At 37.1% G+C, this 24,765-nt stretch overlaps 1 protein-coding gene across 1 annotated transcript; it reads right to left on the bottom strand.

Moving 5' to 3' along the window:
• Positions 1-1,074: 1,074 nt before the first annotated feature.
• Positions 1,075-23,108, bottom strand: LOC129728310 (uncharacterized). Its single transcript, XM_055686743.1, has 6 exons — positions 22,961-23,108; positions 10,806-11,092; positions 10,031-10,152; positions 9,602-9,857; positions 9,380-9,532; positions 1,075-1,555 (listed from the first exon to the last, which is right to left on the bottom strand). Exons 2-6 carry the CDS (start codon positions 10,873-10,875, stop codon positions 1,407-1,409), a joined length of 750 nt encoding a protein of 249 aa, XP_055542718.1. The 5' UTR covers positions 10,876-11,092; positions 22,961-23,108; the 3' UTR covers positions 1,075-1,406.
• Positions 23,109-24,765: the final 1,657 nt, after the last annotated feature.

The raw sequence follows: 24,765 nt of genomic DNA, 5'->3' as shown, positions 1-24,765 counted from the left end.
AGAACTTTCACAGTACAAAAAAACTAGATTCTGCACAGATTGGATAACACATTGAACATTTTTATCACTAAGCGTTAGTAGCACCCTGAAAAGCTTCTAAATTTGAAAAAAAAAAAGAAAAACGTACAACAATCAACGGTAACTTATTCACATAAGGCCATGAATTAGCATATGCCGAAATGTTCGGAAGATACACCAGAAGTACATCCCATCAATAAAAAAGGGCCGGACCGAGTAACCTTCGCGATCTCACAGCTGTGACAGCTGTGGCGTAAGCATTCAAACAGCTTAGCGGCATTTTGATCGTTTTTGGTATGCGTGACTTCAGAGAGTTTTTTTTTTGTCATGATCCATACCGTTTCGTGTATTCACATTTGTTAATGCTGTGTGCTGAGAGTTTAAATTCGCAAAAATTCACAGTAGATAAGCAAGAAATTAGTTCATTCAATTTATTTCGTCACAGCCTGAGTAGACGTGATTCTTAAAGTTGGTTAGAATTATTTGCGTCACATAAATTGCAGGTGTGTATTTCATAGCCTTTAGTGTTGTATAACACAATAACTTCTCTAAGGTGTTTTTTGGTAAACATTGTGATCCAAAACTGAATTGCATCATCAACATTGAATAAGATTTCACAGCCTCTTGCGAGTTGAAAAATAAGATCGTCAATAGCAAATTCACGATTCAATGACAATTGCAATTCACATGATTACCATTCCTGCTTCTTTCGTTCAAATGCAATTGGTCGATTGTAATAGGTTTCTTAGTGGCCTAAGACTGACTACGAACGACAGAACTGTAAATCTTATTCAATTAATGAAATTCATTTTTTTATCATCTAAAAGAGAATTGAACTTTTAGATGCTATTTCCTGCTATGCAAATAAAATGCGATGCATAATAACTGAGAGAGTATTTATATTCGAACCATTATACAACAGGAAACTGCAGATTGTGATTCCTGTGCACATTTATCAACCTGAAAATGTCATGAAGCGAGTGGTTTCAGCACGAAAAAACAGCAGCCATAAGGAAGTTTGTGATATCAGGAAATCCAACGAGTGCCGACAGTCGATTCTTTCGGTATCAATATTTATATTCCATCACTTATTTAGCAGCAATATTCGCCAATAATCGCATCAATTGGTTGCTGGTCGGCTTCACCGAGTAGAGCAAATGAAAAAGATAAATATTCGCTCATTTCCTTATAGATTCATGTCCGACCAGTGTACATAAATGCCAAATTTATCACGATAAATAAAAACGAATGAGATTTAACTTAACGAATACCTGATTACCAATCAAACGAAATTGACACTCTACCCAGCTAGTTGTCGGTTTTCGGCTCGGAATTCAGCTCGTCATCGCGGGGCCGACCACTTCGGGACGGGGTCCGAGCGACGTCCCTCATTCGAGCCAATACTCCAGCGGTATTCTGTCGAACAGCAGCTGCATAAAGCTGTGCAAATGTTCAGTTAGCTTCGTCCGCAGCTGAGGTTTCATCTCTTTCAGCAGCTCTTGTGCGTTCGAGTTGATGAACAAGTTCATTGCAGCATCTGCAAAAAGGAAGGTGCGAAAGAAGAAGACGGTGACAGAATTAGCGAACGCGCGCGGAAAATCGAAAACCCCCCGCTACTTTGAAGCACTACTGCCTGGCTGACGGTGATTGCTAACACCGCACAGTGGCAGCGACGACGAACCCCTCGTCAAACCCACTCGACCAGTTTTGTTGCGGTCACACAACAATTAATGCAGTGTATTGCAGTTAGCACAATTTTATAGCCTCCAAACTTCGACGGATATAAAGCCGTTATATTTTGTTTTAATTAGACGCTTGTCAAGATATATTTTAAGGAATCAGATTTTGGCAAAACGCAATAGGAAAATTTGTATTACAAATAACAGGCAGTGATCTCTAAACTTGGTTAGTTGCATCGGTATGAAAGTATTTTATTATGGGGTCAATTCACGAATAAATTTATCAACTCTTTCGCGTGCTTGAATTTCCCTGAATCATATTTCTAACCAAGACTAATAATAATCTGCTCTCTTGCTAGGTGTGCTGGTGATTCGTCTTATCTTATCATCATACTTCAAGAAATCTTATCAACAGTGGCGTCGGGAGATGGTTTTTCTATTTTATTTTTTTTTTCGAGGTAAAAAAGAGACACAGACGAAAAATTTTTCGCAATTATATGAGCCGTTGCGGAACAGAGTGGTCTAAAGACCATTTTTTCAAAACTGAGTTTTCTACATAAACCGCATCTACTCAAGAAGCTGAAGTTAGGAGACTAGAAAAAATTCGATAAATCGAACTTTAATGCTCCTTTATACCTTGTTGAAATTTCGTCCGAAACAGAACGGCCATTCTGTTTCGGAACAGAGTGGTCTATGTTCATAAATCGAGGTAATACCATCATGTACCATGAGATATGTAACATATTACATGTGATATGTAACTTGTCACTTGCCCTGTAACATGTTATACGTGATTTGTAACATGTTACACGTAATGTAACACGAAAAGTGTAACAGGTCAAATATCATGTAATATGTAACATGATGTGTTACATGTAATGTTACACCTCACATGTTCCATGCGACATGCCATGTACATCATAATATAACATGTGACATTAGCCATTTTATACGAGTTAACGTCATTTTTATTTATGTTTATGTACATAGACCACTCTGTTCCGAAACGATACGAGGATTCCAGTGAAATATATATGAAGTCAGAGCGGTCTATGTACATTGGTATGGTAAAATCACTTGTTTCGCCAAAAAAATGGTAATTTTATGTATTCACATGTTAAACCACTTCATAACCTTTATATTAGAACATTTTGTTCGAAAGAATCCGTTGAACAGAATTTTATTCAGAGATTTTTCGAAAACTGCTTCTTCTGACAAATTTGCTCGATGGCACATAGACCACTCTGTTCCGCAACGGCTCATATAAAGGTTAGTTTGCAAATAATAAATAAAATATATAAAAACAAAATAGCAAACTTATCGACAATGTCCCTCGGCGGCCGATTTTTTCTAACGAATTTTAGCATGCTCAAACTTAGTTTCATTATTTATTTCAAACAACTTTTTCACTTCAAAAAATTAAATAAAAATAAAAAAAACAGTTGTATAACCATCGTATGAAAGCCAGAGTGTACAAAATCAATTAACCCGATTCAATTAACTTGGTCACAAAAGGAAAACCTTGCTGCAAATTATTTCACAAAATTCCACAACAATAAAAGTTTTAGATTCAACGTTTTGCCTGAATCGAAACAGAGAAACTATGAATAAATTTGCTCTAGCTGAATAATTGAACCAAATATACCAAAAATAATTACTTAACCGATTTTGCTCATATCATTGTACAATTTCTCAAAACCAAAATACTGGTTTTTCATAGTAATACACCTATATTCTTCATTCTAAAATCTTAAACGCACTGATTGAGTTTAGTTTAACTATAGCAGTTGATTTGATGATAACGCTTGAATTTTCTATTTCCCAGACGGCAAAAATGATTCGTGCATCTAAATACAAATTTAATTAATCATATATCTGAAGACTGTCATAATCGCAGAACATGATTCTCTCAATTTTTTAACGTGAAACTACCCGATCAGAAGAGCATAACTAAAAAATTACAAAACTCTATCAACGGGAGATACAAATAACATGTTTTGATACGATTTAGTATTTTCCCATTTGCTTTGGATAACAAAGTTGAATCTGAATGAGTTATAATAACAAATCATGAAATGGAGTTGTTCTGAAACAAATCTAACATTTTTTTCGTCTCTATCAAAACCAGTTGTTTATAACAATGGTTGTTATTATACTGTTCTATGTGCTATCTAATTTTGTTAGAGAGCTGATACGTTTGTAACAAAGTTTGATATGGGTTTGATATTAGTAGAATATTTTTTGTTATGAATTCTGTTATTCTAACACCTAACGGGATCAAAATTATAACACAACCTGGAAGGTTTTTCACATAACAAACTAACAGCCTCTGTTACATTTTTGTTTTGTCTTTCTGATCGGGTACGTCTTACTTTATTAGAGTTGCATACTGTGGAAAATGTAACGAAAATGTGCCCTCTTAAATTGCATATTATGTAATTACCATTGAACGAATTTTAAACCCAAATGTATCGATTGAAAGGTGAAGGTTGTCCCAAACTTATGGTATAATAATTGGCATATCTTTTCCACATTGAATTGATGGAAAGTTGAGTTGAAAATCAGTTATTCTAGTTTAGTTTCGCAGCATTTAACTAGCTTTTTGAACTGAAAACAGGATGGTAAAGTGTTGAAATTGTACCTGCCAAGTGTATGCAATGCTGCTTTTACTAAATAGATCTTGAACACTAATGTCTTAATGTTTTAATGTCTTGATAATGTTAACTCTAAGCTTTTGGTATGATAATTGACATAGCTTTCCTTTTGCATACCAGTGGAAAAACTAACTAAAAATCATTCAGAAATGCAGCGGCTCCGCCTTTTTTGCAAGTTCTTCCAGCTCATCCCAGTTTAACAACACGAATGTAAGCCGGGCCGATAGAGCTCTCACAGACACAACAATACAACACATATCGTGCCATATTGCGGCTTGGAAGAAAGACAATCCAATTGTTCTCGTGTCGGTTGGAAGCAGATACCAAGAGTGCAATTGTTGCGTGTTACATATTGCCGATGTGCGACTAAGAGAAAATTCTTTTCGTGCTAACATGTACAGGTGGCAGACATGAGTAAACAGTTCGTAATTCTGCTGTGATGTCAAGGTAGAACCGTCTTGCCCTGGAGCTCAAAACAGTTGCTTTAGAAAGATTATAGCTTTTTAACCATTCCTGTAAAATTCGAAGCAATTCAACTTACGTCAAAGTGCGCCGAGTTCGTCGCTTCGATGTTATATTTACGTGAAAACTCATTTAGGTTCTTGAAAACGCTGGTGGATTTATATACAGGAATGGTTGAAAAGCTATAATCTTTCTTTTTTTCAGTTATAGCTGTAGGACCCCACCTATGTTGACCAGTGTAATTTATGTAGTCCTACGGCCAAAATACGGTCATGTCTTGGTTACCACCCTCCTACAATTTTTTTGCCCGAATGTTTTGCATGTTCCTCATTTCAAATGTATTTTACACTTTGAATAACTATTAGGAAGACCACTTTTTGACTTCTCTGTTTTAGTTTTAATTTCGAACTCAGCCAATCTTAAAAAACTGAAAAATATCTCCCATTTGATTTGTTTTCACCAGCCGTTGTTCCGTTGAATATAAAAAACGCAAATTTCAACGATTAAATTCGCTACTTTTTGTGTTTCGAATATTAGAGAAGCATGATTTTGTTTCTGTGTTCTTGTAGTCAGTCTTCAAAGCAGAATTTTGCAAATCGTACATAATAAATACCTTATTCAAAATTGTTACATAATTGCTTCAGAACCGTTATTGTCTCTCATTGAAATTACTTGAAGTTCTAACTATAAATTAGCCTAGAACTGCAGTAAAATATTAGTTCAAATTTTCATTGATAGAGAGTTTTTCAAAAACAGCAGGAATTTCTATGAAAACATAACAATTTTTCTTCCTGCAACTGAACAACTGCGATCATACAGAACGACAATTTAAACGAAAATGGAGTTTTCGATACAATTTTAGGATTTGAGAGCCATACTGGAGAAGTCGCTTCTTATAGATCTACATTTGAATTGAAGTGGAAAATAGAGAGGTCCTAAAAATCAACGAAATAAAACAACAACAAAATTTATTTACGGAAAAATGATATACATATGATTTTCAGTGACGTTGTGGACCACTCAATTTCGAGCAACTTTGGCAGAAGCCATCTTTTCTGCAACTCTTGAATTGGCTGAAATAGAGCAATTTTGCTTAGTGTGGCTTTGGAGAATAGTTCTTCACTGCGCTTAGAAATTCAATTTTATTAGTAAAGTTGTGTTCAAATAACTTTTGGGACTGTAAAAGTTGGAACAAATGAAAAAAATATTTTCTAATTTCACTGAGAAGAGTAACTCGTGCACCTTATTATTTCAAAAATTAAAATTAGAAGAATAGTGCGAAAAATTGTTTTCCAGAGCCACCCTAAGTAAATTAAGTCTAATTCAACCAATTCAAGAGCTACAAAAAAGTTGTTTTCTGTAAAGTTGCTTAAAATCAAGTGATCTACAACTTCACCATATCATTTTCCCACGAATAAAATTTTTAGTTGCTTAATTTCGCTGATTTGAGAGTTTAATTAAGTATAAGAAGCAGCATCTCCACTCCTTAGAAAATATGCAATATATCGAGTACTCCATTTCCGCCTAAATTATAGTTCTGTACCATTGAGCATTGATGCTAGATATATCTAGTGTGTTAAAAAAATTTTTATCATATGACTATAGTTTTTGGGAAATATTTACCAAATTACACAGCCTTGTTTTAAAATTTGGATACACCGCAAAGTAAAAAAGTACTGTAATGTTACAGAAAGAGTACTGACAGCACGAAAATTTAGAAGTTTTCTTATAGCAAGGAAGTAAATGAAAAACATAATGATATAAGTTATCGATATAAAATTCACAGTATAATAAAACATAATTTAAGGTTCATCAAAATAATAAAACCATCACATAAATTGTTAACAGAACCCGTGAAAACAAGTTTAAAGAATGTCAAAATAACGAATCTAACCTTTTTTTTTTGTATTCATAAAGTCATATCTTCAGAGATTGCAAAAAATCATCAAAGTGCTGAGAAACACATTATTATCGGGAAATTTTGAAGAATCACCAATAATGCAAGGAAGTTTTAAAACGTTAGAGATTTTATTGAAGCTTCATATACTTTTAGCTGTGCGAAAATGTCTGATTTGTGCCAAATAATCGTCATTTTCGGGAAGGACTATTATTCTCTTTTCATTCAACGATAACGGAGAATAAAACGCATCGAGAGTTAAAAAAGATTCAAATGAAACAACTTGCCGTGATTGCTTTCACCGCTTTAAAGACGGCAATGTTAACCAAGACCTTTAGAAACCGATGAATTGGAGGAATAGCTCGTTGGGGATCCATGACAAACGCATAAAAGGCTTGCTGCTTCCGTATTAAAATTTGCCCGCAAAGCCATTTACAAGGGCTTGCATGTCTTTGAAATGATTCAAAATCTAATAATTCGAGTTTTTTATAATTCAAAACCAAGTGAGCGTCGTTTTTGCACTTGTGAACACATGCTCTGATGACAAAAAAGGAGGAGTTTTCTTCATCGCATCGTGACGGATGATCAAAAATTAAAAACTATAATGACGCTGGTTAACACAGAGGCTCAAACTGAAATAAAAATGAAAGATTAAAGTCTTTTAACCATTCCTGTTAATTTCTGGTGCCCCAAGCCACCAACAGTTTTTCAGAGACTTAACCGTCATGTGCACGACGGGGTACCTACCCGGGTAACTTTTTAGGTTCCATATGATGAAATTTAATAGTTCACTGCACCCAATACTCAATAGTGATAAAAATCAGTGACATCTCGGCCTCATTAATTAGGTAACTGTTGATAACATAATTTTTTAGTTCTAGATATGCCCCCAAAATGATCCTTCCGGCATGTTTGTCTTTCCTCTTCAGAAAACCTCTAGAGTGCAGTAGACAATCTTGCACTGCGAAAACAACTGCTCTCACACTAAAGAGCAAATCAACGCTGATGTAGAAGAAAGCGACAAACGATTTTTCTCTGCTGAGCTTCCTGAAAGCACTGCGGTGAAATCTAAAATCTCTCTCATGCGAGACAATAAACTATGGTGTACTTTCTCACACGTGTGGACATCACGCACAATAATTACACTGCAGAGCTATCTGCGGTGCGTTTCACAGTTGGTTTCTTAAGCATGGCAGAAGAGGAAAAGAGATTGGGAGAAAAAAAAATAGACTGCGTTGCTCGTGCCGCTCGTGCCGGTCGAATTTACTCTGGTGGAATTCGTTTTCGCAGTGTAGCTACACGAGGACTACACTTTTGCAGGTTTTTTTTTCACCTGCCGGACTACTCGCCAGTGGACACTGGTGTGTACTCCTGCGTTTTCTCTGTAGAGTGATTCACCCCTCTTGTTTCTATCAGATGTGGGGTGAGCTGGAAGTGTGTTTGTCTCTCTGTAAGCTGGTTGAGACACTTTGGAGTGGAGAAAGAAGCAGTGTGGTGAAAGCATTTGCTACACGAAAGCACATACTGGAAGGGAAGTGCGCGGTGAATTTTTTCTCCTCTCCTTTCACATACTGAGGAGAATGCCAAGCATGCCTTCCGGAACAGATGCCGCCGGGGCTTTTGGTGGTCATAGAAACAATCCAATATGGGTATTTTCAGAGCTGGGATGATATCTAGAGACCGGCAAACTACCCCCGACACCAGTTTGGATTAAATAATGGCGACTACCGGTATCTGGAAGAATCTCTAGACATCATCCTGATTCCGGAAATACTTATATTGGGTATTATGCTATTTTTAAATGTTTTTCAGAAACCGGAAGACGCCATATTGATAGTAAAAGTGGCCGCTAAGATCGTTTTGAGGTCCCTGACATTATCCCGATTCAGAAAGTACTCATAAAACTCAACATACTCATCATACATCACATATGGTCATTTTACGGTTGTTTCCCAAAACCCGGAAGTCACCATCCATAATTTCAAAATGGTGTCCGGAGTTCCCGAAATACCCATATTTGCTCATTTTGGGTGCTCTTCCAGAAACTGCAAGTCGCCATTTTGAAATTCAAAATGGCCTTAGCGCCTCATATGAATGAGGTATCAGCTGTAATTATATCAATAATATTGTCAAATATTCATAAAATTTTTCAGTTTCACCGCATATTCCCAGTAACCCGGATTTCCGGGAACGAGAAATTTCTTTCGAGGCACCGCTAACACAGATTTCAAAGTAGATAAGTGGAATCATTCATTTGTAAATGTTTTGAAATCGGATGAAAATTGTCAAAGTTACAAGAATTTCAATTTGTGGGTACCTACCCGGGTACCCCGATGGGCATGTAAAAGTGTTTTTTTTTGTGTCGGGCACATAACATTTAAATGAGTTTTCTCGTACGTTAACGCATTTTTACCCTGGCTAGAAGCATCAAATTTCGCAGGAATGGTTAGAAAGCTATAATCTGTCTAAAGTAACTATTTAAAACTTTAGGATAGCATTTTTTTCATTTATGTCGAACAGTGTCTTTCTTTGCATTAACTGATTAGAAATGTTCCGACGAAAGCATTTCAATCTGCATAAAAGTTGTTCCAATGACCCCTTTGGTAATAATTTGGTTCCCAATATTAACAGAAATCACCCCATCCTGGCATTCAGTACGCAGTACTTACGTATAATAGGATTCTGGTTGGAGGTGTTGTCCACGCCCATTTTGATGTCCTTCACGCTGAAGTCCATCTTCGCCTGATCCACGTTCAGGTAGGTAAAACCATCGTCACCCTGATAGGGAGACGTTTTGAAGTATATCTTCGCTTTGACACCGTCTACAAAAAAAAGTTTTTCACAATACACTAGCAATCAGCACAATTTTTTCAATCAAAAAACCAACTCACCATACTCTCCCCAGTACTCTCCGGAACCGGAAGCCTGAATCAGCAGCAGAACGCCGGTCGATTTGTACTGTGCCCGGGCTTTAATTTTCGGGATCTCGAAGGTCATCTGGAACTGGAGCGTGTCGACATCGGAGCGAACGTTCACCACGGTCAGATTGCTCACACCGAAGGCCTCGATGTTCTTGAAGGTGGCCCGATAGCCGTCCGGGCCGCTACCAAGTGCAATGCCGATTTCGTCCACGATAACCGGTTCAACCTGTGGATGATGAGTAAAGCATTGAACAGCAGGCTAATGCGTGAATCGTCTGACCTACTAAGCGACCAAATCTAAATGGGGTTCATTAGTATTTGGTCGTCGTTTGACCGTATGTTTACAGGTGAAATTTACTCACGCTTTAGAAAGGCGGTTAGGGAAATAAAACTCATTACCTCTGCAATTCCAATTTCTGGGATGCCACCATCCCTTAAATGCTTCGCCAGTTTGTTTCCCGCGTAGCGAAGACATTCATTAACTTCCGGATCGTCTCGTGTACATCGGTGCATGTAGTATGCTAAGAGCAAAGAAGAAAAAATTGTTTTACTTTATTGATTTGTATTATATTGAATGACCACATTATAACCGTTCTCAGGATTGTTATTCTAATACCGAGACCTTTTGTTATTACTGTTGAAATTCGGAATGGATTGAAAAAAATTTAGCTTCCGTCAGAAAGAGAAGAAAAACAATTTTTCCCAAATTTGTGTAATGCTGCAGAAAATCTGCCGAAATAGTCCGACACCGTTACTCGAAATAGTAGTAAACCGAACTGGTTTGCTGCTTCAGCGACTTTATGCTGATGAAAAAAATCATAGTCACACTCAGCGAAAACAGCGAAACAAAACATTCACTACAAACGACATGGCTATCAGTCGATAATCCTCGTCACGCTGCTAGTTGCAAACCAATTTCACGGTGAACCAGATTTTTAACCTGGTGGTAATAACAGCTATCCCGCACACCGGCGGCGGTGTGCATTAGCATTGGACAGCCTCCGAGGAGTATCGCCGCGACGCTCTTCGAACGGTTCTTAAGTACACTAGCGCACTAACGCGTATTTACAAATCATGGGCGTTAAAAGGAGGTTTTTTTTCTAGCACAGTAAAATAGATGTTCATAAGAGAGAAAGAGAGAGAGCTCAGTAGCTTTAGTGTACAGTATGCTTACGTAGTTCTTGGGCGAATGTTAGGTGAAACAAGCCGCCAATCAGCAGCAACGCGGGGGTCAACGAACGCATTCTTGGCACACTCTATTGTCAATCCTTGGCACTCTTCCGTTGCGTTGTGGGCTCAGACAGTTGGTGGCGCCGTCGAGGATTGATCTCGACCTCGACTGTAGCAGCAGCACGAGTTTGTAATTTTCAGCTGATTTGCGATGCCGGAGTGTCGCGTAATTGGGAACCTTTTTCTTTCCTCCTCTACTTTATCCGACTGCTCTAATCGAAGGCGAACGGGCTGCAAAAGAGGAAACACAATGTTGGCAAATACTATTAGTTAAATATAAATAACTATTACGAGTGGCTGCGGCCGGAAGAAAGCTGCTGCCAAATTTCATCATCGAAAAACCGGTTTTTGCTTCTGCAAATGATAAACTAGCAGCGCGTGATTATGCAAGAATGAAAAAATTCACTGTATAGCTGACCCAAAACCAAATTGATGGTTCACTTTTATGGATTGATCATTTGATAATCGTTTATTGGACCTTTTTGAGCATCCTCATTTTGCTTCATGGTTTGTAATGCTGCCCTTTTCCCGGCCATTCAGCACATTATTTTTTATTATCTTGGGTTTATTGGGGCCCCTGTAATTTCCAACCGTCCATAGTGGGGTTTGATTTAAAAGATCTGGTCAATCGGAATTTATTTGTATTTTTATAGGGTTTTCTAGCTGTTCAAATTGCTTAACAGCCCCAAGTTGCACCTGTAACTTATTTTCAAATGATACTAATCAACATTTCTTGTTTTAATTTTTTTTAAATAGAATATAGAATAATCATCTCTCAATCTTATCCTCAAAGCTTTTTCAGACTGTTACCACTCCTAACAAACTAGTCCACTGATGAAATAGAATTTTTATTGCATTCTTACATAAATTATGAAATTAACTCATTCAAATTCATCGAGAATGGGTTAAACTGGGTCTAACATAACATCACCACTTTAAAATTTATTAAAATCATTAGAAACTGTGAGATATTAGAAAAAACCTTTGGGCTTCAACAGCTCAAAAATAAATAACAAATCTAGTACAATATACAAATATTAGAATCGAGGGAAATAACGATTTCTAAATAGAAAAAACGGTTTGCTGCTTAAAATACAGAAATCACATGTTTTTCGCCAAATATTTGAATAAAATTTAGTATATACAATATAATTCTGAGCACGCAATTCTGAATTTGTGTCATGAATATATCAACGAAATATTGTTTTTGTGTAAAGAAATACACTAAGGGAAGAGTCTTCTAATATTCTTCTTATTGAGCTTGTGCGGTCTTCAAGCACATTTAGAATCATCTAATAATCTCCTTATACATAAAAACGAATTTCCGTTACGCAGTTGATACAATTGATAATGTAGGTATCGGAACGACACAAACAAGCCGTAATTCAACCCCAGGTGCCATTTTAAAGTTCAAAATGACTTCGGGCTTCTGGCAAATATACTAAAATGCCCAAACACGTATTCTATCTGCTTTTTTTTTCACAACCTGAAACTTAAAGTGGCAATTTTAGGTTTCTTGAAAATATCCTTCGATGACCCAGTTTGGTTATTTCAGGAAGCGACATTATGCTCAGAAGTCGGTAATCGACTACAGACGCATTTATTAAATTTAAGATGGAGATTCACGGTCTCTTAGAAATAGTTTCAGCTGACTAAATACCATCCAACATTTATATGTCCAGAACTGCGTTGATGTCTAGAAGCAAGTACCTGCCTCGAAGCCTCATATCTAAAACTTATTCTCGAAACCCAGGATGACAGGATGGTTGGGAAAATAAATAAATGATACTCAATTGTCAAACCTTTCATAAGGGGCCATCCACATACCACGTGGACATATTTTTAACGACTTTGAACCCCCCACCGTGGACAAATGCCTATATAAATTTATTTTCTTTTTGTAAGGACCGTGGACATTACACCCCACCCCCCCAAGCTGGCCACGTGTTATGTGGATGGCCCCTTACGAGCCCGGTACATTGTGATCCAGAAGGGCAAAAATGGAATTTAATGTATAGCGGCTTCTGCATTCATCCAAGCTTATCTTCGTAACAATTATTTATGTGAATGACCCACATAATCCCAAAGCGTTAAAAGTTATTTGAAGCTTCTATTATAAAATCAACTAACTTTTTTGTGTTAAGAATGAATTGTACTTAACTTTGGTTAGTTGCATCATAAAAGAAAACGTTATTCTAGGGCATACAAAACACATGTTTTTGCCAAAGATAATATATTTTGTAGATTTATCGGCTTAATCAGTCCGTGTATAGAAGCAAAAACGATTTTTTGTTTCTTAATCCGACAGTTTCGGTGACTTAATATATCTCCAAGACTCTTGCTTTCAAAGTTATAGTATATTTCAGCTTTTTTTTGATAACTTCGAGAACGTATAGGGTAAAAAAGGTCAAGTTGAGATACAATGGCAATACTGTAGCGAAAGCGGCCTAAGTCTTGTAAACAGCTACTTTCGTGGGGTAGCGGCAGCATCAGCGGTACCTACAGTGGCCAGTACTACCTCCTCCGAAAATCTGCCGTATTCTGGCAACACACAAACGGAAAAGCTGGCAATAAAAATCTATCGGCCGTCAAAAGTGAAAACAGTTTTCGACTGTGTTATCAGAAGAGTGCCTTATTTCCACTGTTGGGGATAGTACAGAGATGCGATTAGCATCATATCCGATATTGAATTAAATAACAAATTGTCAATTTAAGGATAAATAAAATACTTAATTGAAAAGTCAATATTTTCTCAGTTATTTATCACACTGTATTAAATTTATTAAAACGCCTTGACAACTTCGGTCAAGATGTTCTAACAATTTCAATAAATTTTAAATTACTTTTCCTAATGTCCGACGGCTGGTTGATGCTTTGAGTGTGTGTCAAGGACAAAAGATTATAATTTGCAGATATTCTTAAGGTACATACAGGAGAGGGTATTTTACTATTATTTACAATTTATAAATCATTGTTACATTTAATTAAATAATTGCAGGTCTCCAACAAAACATATAAAACTATTCAAACCAAATCATGATTCGTGTAGAGGGGCATCGGAATCGCTTTCTAAAATGGGATTTGTGTCAGATATTATCTTCATATGAAAAAAAAAAACAGATTACCCAGTCGCTAGAATCGGATTTCTTCTGGTCATAAATTTCTAATAGCTTACGGTGAAAAATGTCCTTCTCGATTGCTAAGATTTTCCATTCATCACACGACATGTGGTAGAAGTGGTTTAATTACATTTTGATACCCCGGTCGACATGATCTCAATCGTCGAGCCCTTCAGCGCGTAGCAGCGCGAATAATATGAGTGCAGGGTCTTTATGGGCCATGTTGTGGAGGGGAGAGTTGAAGGTTTCGCGGGTGTTCTTTCAAAATTTGTGGATGATAGCTGAGAGTTTTATGTGGTAAAATGGAAATAAGTTAAATATAAACCAAAACCATCACAAAATAAACAAACACAACAAAGGAGAGAGTATTGGTGGGGTTTATGCCTTAATTTTTCGATTTTTCTAGCTTTTGAACAGTGGTTTCATATATTATGCCCCGATTATGATTAGTTAGGCATTTTGTCAACAAACCTATAACTATTTTTTGATTAATATGTAGACCTGCAGTATCTGCAGTTTTTTTGAATTATTACGGCTTTGGATGCATGAAATTTTGCCATTTTTCTATTTAGTAGGTAACACCCGCACCGATAAAAAGAGAGAATAAGGCTTCGGTATAAACGCGTTTCCGGCTGCTGTTCTGCTGATATAAATGTTTTCGGGATGTAGTGATTTCGCGAAGTATACCCAGATATTTAATCTGTGGTCGTTTAGCCGAAATTTAGTTCAGTCAATGAATATCTTGCGTCGACAAGTAAAAGAGAATCGATATAACCGCTATGTGTCTGCGCTTCTGCATCGATTGGAGCGAATGAAGCAGTCGCGCGTAATACTTCGATGTAAACGCGTATCCAGCCCGGATGAGGATGCCCATCTATGTGGTTTTGATGTGTAGTGACTACGTGATATTTGTTCTCAGATATTTATTCGTGTCTCACGGTGACCGTTTAGTCAGATCGGAGTAAATTTCGTTCAGTCGATGAATATCGTGATTGAACTAAGACTACGCGATGTATTTCGAAGAACCGCATCCGCTGAAGTGCGTCTGAATTCTGGGAAATATTCTTGGATATTTCATGTGGTGGATAGTTTATTCGCGCACGTCGCTCGCATAGGACTCGGTTTGGTTCGATGGTTTAACCGTAGGTTGCTCACTCGTTGTTTTATATATGCGCATGGCAAATTGAAGTAGGTTCATTCGGTCGACAAATATCGTGGAATATCTATTGACTACGCAGTGTATACTTTTCGAGGAACCGTGTTCGCCGGAGTGCGTTTACTTTCTCGAGGAATATTATGTTTTTGGTAACAATCAATTAGATGCTCCTGGTGACGAATGGTCTTCGCGCGCGCCGCTCACCTAGATTCGCAATATTTGATAAGAAAGATAATCATCTCTCGCCTTCGTAACGAGTTAACGTCGCGCGCAATATCGTTCGATTCCGTCACTTACCACGGTGACGCAACCCTTCCTTTCCGTCGCAGTCGTGGCGATGCAGAGGTAAACTCGGTCTCCGACAACAACGACTGTTACAACTCCTTCCTTACAATATCCTTCCTCACCCTAACGATCGTAAGGACGTGTCCGGCGCCGTTATGGATCTATACAAAGCGGAAGCTATTGAATTGTTGTACATTGAAGATGGTAAACTGGTCCCAAGTTGTTATATACGTGGTTCTCTGTGCAACTTCACTAGCTCAGATCCATCACGGAGGAGCAACTACGAAATGTGCGGTCGTTCAAGTTCAAGCTCAAGCTCAAATTTTAAATTACTTTTCCTAATACGGTCTACAATATATTATAAATAGTAGATCGGAGATGCACATGTGCGGTGAAACGCACATCAGTCCCATCTGTGAAATCACCGAACAGAGAAAACAGCGATAGAAGATAACATATCAATAAAATACGATCCGCTCGGAATATTGATATGTTTTACTCTCAGATTGAAGGATTTTTATGTTTTTGATACTTTAGTTTCATAAAAAGTCAATTCATAACAATTAAAATGGAATAAATTATAGTGGGACTGATATGCGTTCATTTTTCATTACAGCGTGTAAAATAATCAGTCCCAGTCTTTATGATCACTGTGACTGAATCGATTTGATGTTGTTCACAGATATCAACTTACTTGTTTTGCTGTAAGTAAATCACTTTGAAATTGTGAAAATATTGTTTAATCTCGCGCAAAATATCCTTGTTAGATATAGTCCGTACCAATTATTCATATGCCGAAATGTCGAGTGCAGGCTTTTGAAAATGACTGTATATCCATGACAGCAGATTTCAAACTAATTCGGCTCTCATTGTATTGCACAGCTCTCCCTGCTCCCCGTACGTTTGGTACGTAACCCGAAAACCACTGACGGCAGCACACATTCAAATCCAAACGGGCCGTTATTTTTTCATCTCCTTATGTCTTTTGGTTCTTCCTAGCGAACCTATACATTAGAGAAATGACAAGACACTCACCGTTAAGACAACTGTCAACATCAAAACGGGTGAGCTGTATAAATTTGCATTGCCGTTATCCGTTTTGATGTTGACAGTTGCCTTAACGGTGAGTGTCTTGTCATTTCTCTAATGTATAGGTTCGCTAGTTCTTCCAAGCTGTCGCTAATGACAGCCTGTACTGCCGTAATCTCGCAGACTGACGTAAGCGCCATTTTTTTCAAATAAGGGGTTCTCATGCCAATTTGTTCGTTATTCGAAGACCCACTATTTGATATCTTTCTTTTAGTTGTAACTTATTCGTACGTTGCATAAAATCAAGAAAACAAAATGACGTATGCACCATTTCAATACAAAAGTGACAAATAACCCGTTCGTTTTTGGGCCGTCTTGAAAAACTGATCAAATGGATGTACGTCATAATGTTATATCACGGCAGTGTAATCCCCGACATCCTTCGGCACGAATCCGAGCGGGATGTCAGGTGATTAAAATTCGCGGAAGTAAGGCCGATGCTACATTAAAAGCGAGATGGTGCGAAACACGTTATTTTTCTGACGTGGGGAACAATATCAACAATGGAAACACATATGAAACGGTTTGCTTCGTATTCATTATGGCACCGGCCTAAGGTAAAGGAGAAACCAAAAACCTTGCGTGAGTTTTAGCTGTATGTGAGCTCTCATGAATAACTTATTCATGAGGCTGTTAGAGTAAAAAAAAGACAGTAGTCAGCATAGTCTCACACCACAGTCTTTTTCCGAAACCTGGTCGAGAGTTGAACATAGTTGCGGTTTTGACTTAGTTATTTTTGACCTTTTTAATTTGTTTTTGTGTAGTTTTATTCAACATAGTTAAAATATTGTGGAGAAAAGCATTCAAACTTTGAATGAAAACGTTATTCTTTATGATAGCCGTTATGGGACTCGTATGCGACTATTTTTTAAATGGGTCAAACTGATCTGATATTTTTTGAGAATTTCGCAGAACAAAATATATTATTTTTCACTTTTATTTAGAAACGCATTGACGATTCTAACTGTTGTTTTGTTCACAACTCAACATCTACTAAAATGCAGATGGGACTGATGTGCTTTTCAAGGCAGTTTATGATAACTTGCTTCTGCTCAAACCAATTATTTTACTCGTGGATGGTAGTAAGAACGGTCTCAACTTAGTAGCAGCTGGTAGCAGTAGCGAGCAGCAATATCGGTAACAGCAGCGGTATATCCGATCACTGTTGCGAGAGAATGATTTACTGGAAACTGGATTGACGAGCCGCAAGTTAAGCTGCAACAGGCAGCGATTTGATATATCTCAATGTCTTCCATAACGGATGGACCGACAGAGTGAACAGCATCTTCAACTGTGCTAGATTTTAAATCCTCCATCTGTGTGGGAAGCACTGTCGACATGCATGCATGTCCCAGTTTTGTGGAAACCAAAACCAACCGTGCTTTTAAGGACGACCATATATATTATCAATTGAAGTAGTAAAAATGAGTTTTCCACATCTGAGTACTATATTGGGTTCAATATCAAGAAACGGAGTGTTATTTACTTCTAGGAACTGTGAGCGTCTTGGTAAGAAAATACAGGTTCGCAGCGAATTTAAAAAACGAATAACGAACAAACTGTTACAAAATTGACGTATCATCGTATGCTCAAAACTTGCACAACTCATAGTTTCGAGAAAACAGATTTGAAAATTTAAAACTTCCCATCCTCACCGACACTTTCCCGCTAATGGTGACTCTAGAGCATCAAGAATTGTGATGACTATATCTTGACAGAGACTGCTTTTTTGCAAAATGTTCCTTCTGTAGTATACTTGTAAGTTGGTATATCAAAGCTTAAGTCGATACGTGAATTACTATAAAGAAAACAGTAGATATAAGTCTAGATTTTATGAAGAAACCAGATTTTTTAACAACATTCATCAATTGATTTCAGAATAAAAATAAATTCAACATAGATCTATTGTTTATTGAGTGCAACGAATCATAAAATTGGTAGTTTTTCTGCTTGTTCCATTAATTTTTATATCGCGCCTCAGAGCCTCGCTGAGCACACAGACAACAAAAAATTACAACGTGTACCTGCTATAAATATCCGTTAAGATGAAATATCGTATTGGCTAGAATTTGGAGACACACAGAGATGTTCCGAATAGAACAAAATGAAAGATTATAGATTTTCAGCCATTCTTCTGAATTGTGTTGCCCCAAACCACTAACATTTTTTCAAAGACTGGAATAAGCTTGCTCGTTGGTCGTTAAGTACACCAAAAATATACAAGAATGGTACCAAAGCTAAAATCTTTATACGACAGTTTTTTCTTTAGGACAGCACTTTTTTCGCTTTTGTCGACCAGTGTAATCATCGTGATCGCTTGATGCACTTTGGGTGTTCAAAGTATGCAAAACAAAATATTGCACTTTATAAAGAGAAATTGTTTTTCCTTCAGATATGATTCATCATATTGTCATAAACTTCATTTTTGACGTAGGACTACGTCTTTGTTTTCTATACTAGATTACACTTTGTGAAATTGAAAATAAACTGGCAAATGTTGCGTCAGATTTCAAACGATTATAACAAGCGAACGACTTAATGCATCTTAGTCATTTATATGTCGGTGGATAGATAAATTGTGTAACAATTGTTTGATATAATGTTCAACATTGTTGCTTTACTGCTTAATGGTGGAAAAAGGTGAAAAGTTCCAAGGGGAAGCTTTCCCCTACATTTCCATCGTTATTGGCTTGCTTCCCGAGCACAGATAACAATAACATGGACGAAATAAATCCCACTGCCTACATATTTTGACTCAACAAAGTGTTGTGGTTTGTTTGTCTTTCTCTAAGCTGCGTGGCCACGCCCTAATGGCAAAAATCTACTCTGAACTCGATACAAAAGACTGCGTGTAGAAAATTTAGCTTCAGTTTAGTTTGTTCCACAATAGCGAGTGCAGTGCAGCTGTTAAAGGTACGCGACATTGAGAAACGAGAGCTGCATACGAGTCAACTTTCAGGCACTGCGGAGCATGTTACCTTTATTTGGCATAGGGCAGCTACTGGAGGGCACAGCGGAGAGCAAATTTTATTATGCGCGGCCAAGAAAAATATTCAAAGCTACCGTTGGTGCGATCATCAGCGTTCTGTTCGTTCTGTTGTTGTTCTGCCCACGTGAAGATTAGGGGAATCGGTTCGGTTTTATTTTGCATACGGTAGCAACAGGCACTATCGTACACTGCATGATATTTTGAGGGGAACAGCGGAGAGCAAATTTTATGCGCGGCCAACAAAATATTCAATGCTACCGGTGGTGGTGCGATCATCAGCATTCTGTAGCACACATTTCGAGCTGAAGATTATGGAATCGGTTCTTTTCAGAACTATAAATACTTGAAGATAAGAGTTATTAGAATTTTCACAGCTACTTTACTTTACATTTCACATGTTCATCTATTTCTCAATAATCATTTTTACAATAACGACCAGGGCGCACCAAGGATAAACGGTAGTGTTGCCTATGAACAGTTTATCACAACAAAATATAACCCTTATTTCAAGAATTTTCACTGCTAAATTGAGTGATTTTCCGGTTTAATTGTTTGTTTGTATCCACTCGAACACCGTTATCAGTCAAATATTAGAAACGAAAATTAGTTAATCTTAGAACCAGAGTGATTTCCGCATCCGGAAACCAAAAACTTTCTTTTGATGCTTATGAAAATCACTCAGTAGTATGGAAGGTGTTTTGGTTTGTTTGTCTTTCTCTAAGCTGCGTGGCCACGCCCTAATGGCAAAAATCTACTCTGAACTCGATACAAAAAACTGCCTGTAAAAAATTCAGCTTCAGTTTAGTTTGTTACACAATAGCGAGTGCAGTGCAGCTGTTAAAGGTACGTAACATTGACAAACAAGAGCTGCATACGACTCAACTTCCAGGCACTGCGAAACATGTTACCTTTATTTTGCATACGGCAGCAACAGTTACCATTGTACGCTGCAGAATATTTAGCTGGCACAGCTACTGGAGGGCACAGCGGAGAGCAAACTTTATTATGCGCGGTCAAGCAAAATATTCAATGTTACCGATGGTGCGATTAGTAGCGTTCTGTAGCACGAGTTTCTAACTGAATATTATGGAATCGGTTCTTTTCAGGACTATAGATGCTTGAAGATAAGAGTTATGAGAATTTTCGCAACTACTACTAGTGTAAAATTTTCATGTATTCATGCATCGTTAGTTTTACAATAACGACCATCAAAAATAAATGGTAGTGTTGCCTATGAACAGTTTAACGCAGCATATAATATATACATTTAGTCCTACGTCACCATTTCATACAACCCCTAGGGCTGTATACCTTGTAGTATTTTCTTTGAAAATGACACTGTTTTTCTTACTTTTATAATAATTTTAAATGAATACTTCAAACAGTTAAATATTAGGAATAATTTGTTTTGTGCCTTAAAAAAAGTCCGCGTGAGGGCGGAAAAGAGTTGAACCTAATTGGGTCTGTCGATATTAGGACTTTTGAAGACACGTAAAGGTCTCATGACACTTTGAGATTATGCGGGTCATTTATACAAAAGACATCATTATGTTAGGATGAATACAAAAGCCGCTAAACAATTAAGTTCCTCTTTTTGCCCTTTTGGACCACAGTGCGATACGGTCGAACTAATAATAATAAGATAAAATTTTTAAACAAATATATTAAAAATATACATTGAATAAAAAAAACAGAAAATCTTAGTTTCATATCTATCGTTTCATTTTACTTGTTTTCTTTTTATTAGATTCGCTTATACTAAACTCATTTGATACCGCGTAAAAATAATCTTCCAAACTGGGTAAAAATAATTTTGCGTACAAACAATCAGTTCAAACAAATACAAAACACAAGCTGTTCTTCATTAAGTTTTTTTATTTATTTCCAGATTGGACTATCTTTACCCCAAATTGGGGTATAAGTTTTAAAGCCCATTTAAAACAACAGAATTGTTGCTCAATGCATGCTTGTACTTATTTTGAAAATATCAACCTATTTTGTATTTTGCATTTAGAAGATTAAATAGTTAATTAAAAAAAGTGATCATAGTCACCCTAGTTCACGGTACCCAAAAAGGTGATTTATTTTGTGCAAAACCTTTTCGTATACAAAAAAAAATATTGTTACTCAGAATGATCCTACACTAATGATTTTTTTTTTTTGGGTTTCCTGATTGCCTGTACTTTCATAGTAATCATCACAGGTCCCTCAAAAAATGAAAATTTTGACTTTCTACAAAATTGTTCACATACGTGATTTAAAATTGAAAAATTTCATACAAAATTATTAATTTTATAGTAAACTATTTCATAAAACTCGCTGAAAATTTGAGATTATTACCAAGACTAAAATAAGAAAATATACCGATATTGTCATAATTTTTGCGTTTTTGATCGCTGTATTAGGTATTACCACTAAAATGATGAATTAGGTTAAAAATTTGAAACTGTTAATACGTTGAATGTAATACAGGATTGTACATGAAGATACATATTTGAATATACATGCATGGTGTGTTGATCATTTCAATTTTTTGCACGTTCGACCAGCAAATTAGAGTACCGTTCTTCTACATTCTCTCGCCAGCAATACAAAGTGTGTATGGTGTCCAGTTTTCGAGAAAATGTTTAAAATTATTTATACAGCTTTCTTGATAGAGAAGACCAAAATATATATTTGGTAAAAGTAAACTTGAAGTCATTAACCCAAAGCTGCTCTTGCACGTAACGCCTGTTGGCCACATTTTATTTTGGATATCTACCACTTTGCATAAGCAACCAAACGAACCAAAACAGCCACGCGCTATTGATCGGTGCTCGATGGGCTGATCTTTATTTACATCATGTCCATTTGCATGCAGTGGTAACTGACTGATGCGATTGTTCAGCTATCTTCCGCGTGCCTCACAATAGCCGAGTCAAACTTGCGAGTCATTTTTCACCAGCCACTAATTCTTGAGCACTCGAACGAAAGTCTTTCTTCGCCACCGCCGTTCCACTTTCAAATGCCACCGACACTCCAGCGACGGTTGCTTTCAGTCGACGGCTAAATAATAGCAAACACCTGTACCGCGATTTTTCCCCATCACTGCCGTACACCGCTCTTTGTCGCGTTCACTGTCATTGTTGCGAAAATAAATAATTACGGGATTTCACATTTCACTTTTACTCTGTTTACTTCCTTTTATCCTGTTCCATAACATTAAAGCAGAAAGTGATTAACTGTTCACAGCACCAATATCAGAAATTAAAAAGATGTACTAAACACACATTGCAGCAACAGCGTGTTCACTTCTTTAAACCGTCTAGAAAAAACGGTACTTTTTAAGGGCACTTGAAAGCACTCAAATCGCGGACGAAAATGCTGCACCCGCCCATCAGCCCATCAATCGTCCACCATCACCACCGTCTTTTTATCTTCCATTAACGCAATTAAACAAACCTCAATTGTTGACCACTTACATTTCTTTCTGAACCAAAATATAGCCCACTACCACCGTTGTCGTGTTGTCTTAGGTGTTGCTGGTGATCGCCAATCCAAATATCGCGAAAGCTTACGTCGGAGTGCCGAGTGAAAGATCCACGGTGCAAACTACGCTCTGTCTATCCTACGAATGCTGACGAAACGATCTGGCCACGAAGATTTTATATCAAACGCTCGGTCCGGCTGGGAATAGCAGCGAGAAAGGCTTTCTTCACGCAGGAAACAAAAAGCGACCCCGGGAACGAACGCTTTTTGCCAGTGCCACCGTGCTTTGGGCGATCAATTGGAGTGGTCAAGGTTGCGTGTTTTTCCCACCAGCGAAGCTTTTTTAGCTTTAGTTAACGGATGTTCGACGATTGCTCCTGCATGGTTACTACTGTGAAGGTTTCGACGATGCTTGGTGCATTCATGATGAACTGCAGTATGAAAGCTTTTTTGCTGACTGGCTAGAGTGAAGTTGATGCATGATTTTTCACCAGCAACAGTTATGATCTTCGCTTGGAAAAATAAGATGCTCACCTCATGGTTATTTCGCAATACTTCTCATTTTAAGGAATCACATTAACGAATCTATTCAACTACTCTGGAATTCTGCTTTATTTACTTGTCTTCAATGAATGGATATTTTGTTTTCATATATTTATCAGCATTTGGATGTATGGATTTTTTTTTCTATATTTTACGTTCAATGAGTGGCTTTGCTTGTGCCTCCATCAATTAAATGCATTCAATCGCCAAACGGTTTATTTCCAAAATTATATTGTTTGTTTTCTATTTGAAAACAACACCAAGTCTGTTTGAACATATAAATAGCACAAATTTATTGAGATTGTGAAAACATTCTTCATAATTCAGCTAAAACCCCAGCCATCGCTATACACTGTTGTTTGGTTTCGATTTCTCTTGTTCTAATCCAAAAATTGCAAATTAAATTCAATAAAAAAATTCTTTGTTTTTAAGTCGCCAAGGGCTTAGGAATTTGGCTAGAAATCATTATTATAATTTATCGTCACGCAATGATATCCATTGATATTATTATTACAGGGTATTCTGATATTAACTCATGACATTGTATTGATTCTGCAAACCAAAAATATTCCTAACGATTCCTAACGACTTGTTCGAAGAATTTTGAAAATACGATAATCAGAGGAAACTATTATAATAATCAGCTTTTTCTTAAATCTTTTTACATATAAGACAACTTTTGTTGGCAACTGAACTGACGGTTGACCCGGTATACACCAAATGTGGCATACGGGTTTCTTGTACGGATGAGTTGGAGTTAAGAGTTTTTGTATATTATGGGAACTTTCCGAAAAAATCGATGAATATGGATATTTCCTGGTCCGCGATCATATCTGAATATCTGAAGTTGATGTGCAGGATCACCTTTTTGAATCCAAGGTGACCTTCGGTTTCTGGAAAGCTAGGTAAAAGTAAATTAAATGTTTCAGTACCCTCCAATACTAGTATTTCCAGAGCTAAAAACCGGAAATCGATATCTGACGCCATTTTGATTTTCATATCTATATTCTGCAAATATGAATATTTGTGGGATCGGGTTGACTCCAGAGACCAAATATCGACAACTGATGACATTTACGAATCCAAGATGGCGACTTTCGTTTTCAGGAAAGCTTCGTAAAAAAAGGAAGATGATTGAATACTAGTGCTGGGACTATCCAGATTAAGATATCCGGCTATCCGGTCTCGGATATCAGACAAATATCCAAAATCCGAATCAACCAGATATTCGGATATTATGCGACAGGATATCCGG

This window comes from Wyeomyia smithii, chromosome 3, assembly GCF_029784165.1.
Source record: "Wyeomyia smithii strain HCP4-BCI-WySm-NY-G18 chromosome 3, ASM2978416v1, whole genome shotgun sequence".
In the NCBI taxonomy this organism is placed as follows: Eukaryota; Metazoa; Arthropoda; class Insecta; order Diptera; family Culicidae; genus Wyeomyia; species Wyeomyia smithii.
This window is presented reverse-complemented; position numbering and strand designations above follow the sequence as displayed.

Excerpts from the sequence above, each read along its gene's own strand:
- LOC129728310 (XM_055686743.1), bottom strand. The coding sequence starts at position 10,875 with ATGCGTTCGTTGACCCCCGCGTTGCTGCTGATTGGCGGCTTGTTTCAC. Across the intron at positions 10,153-10,805 it reads AACATTCGCCCAAGAACTAC|CATACTACATGCACCGATGT; the intron begins GTAAGCATACTG and ends CTTTGCTCTTAG. Across the intron at positions 9,858-10,030 it reads CAGAAATTGGAATTGCAGAG|GTTGAACCGGTTATCGTGGA; the intron begins GTAATGAGTTTT and ends CATCATCCACAG.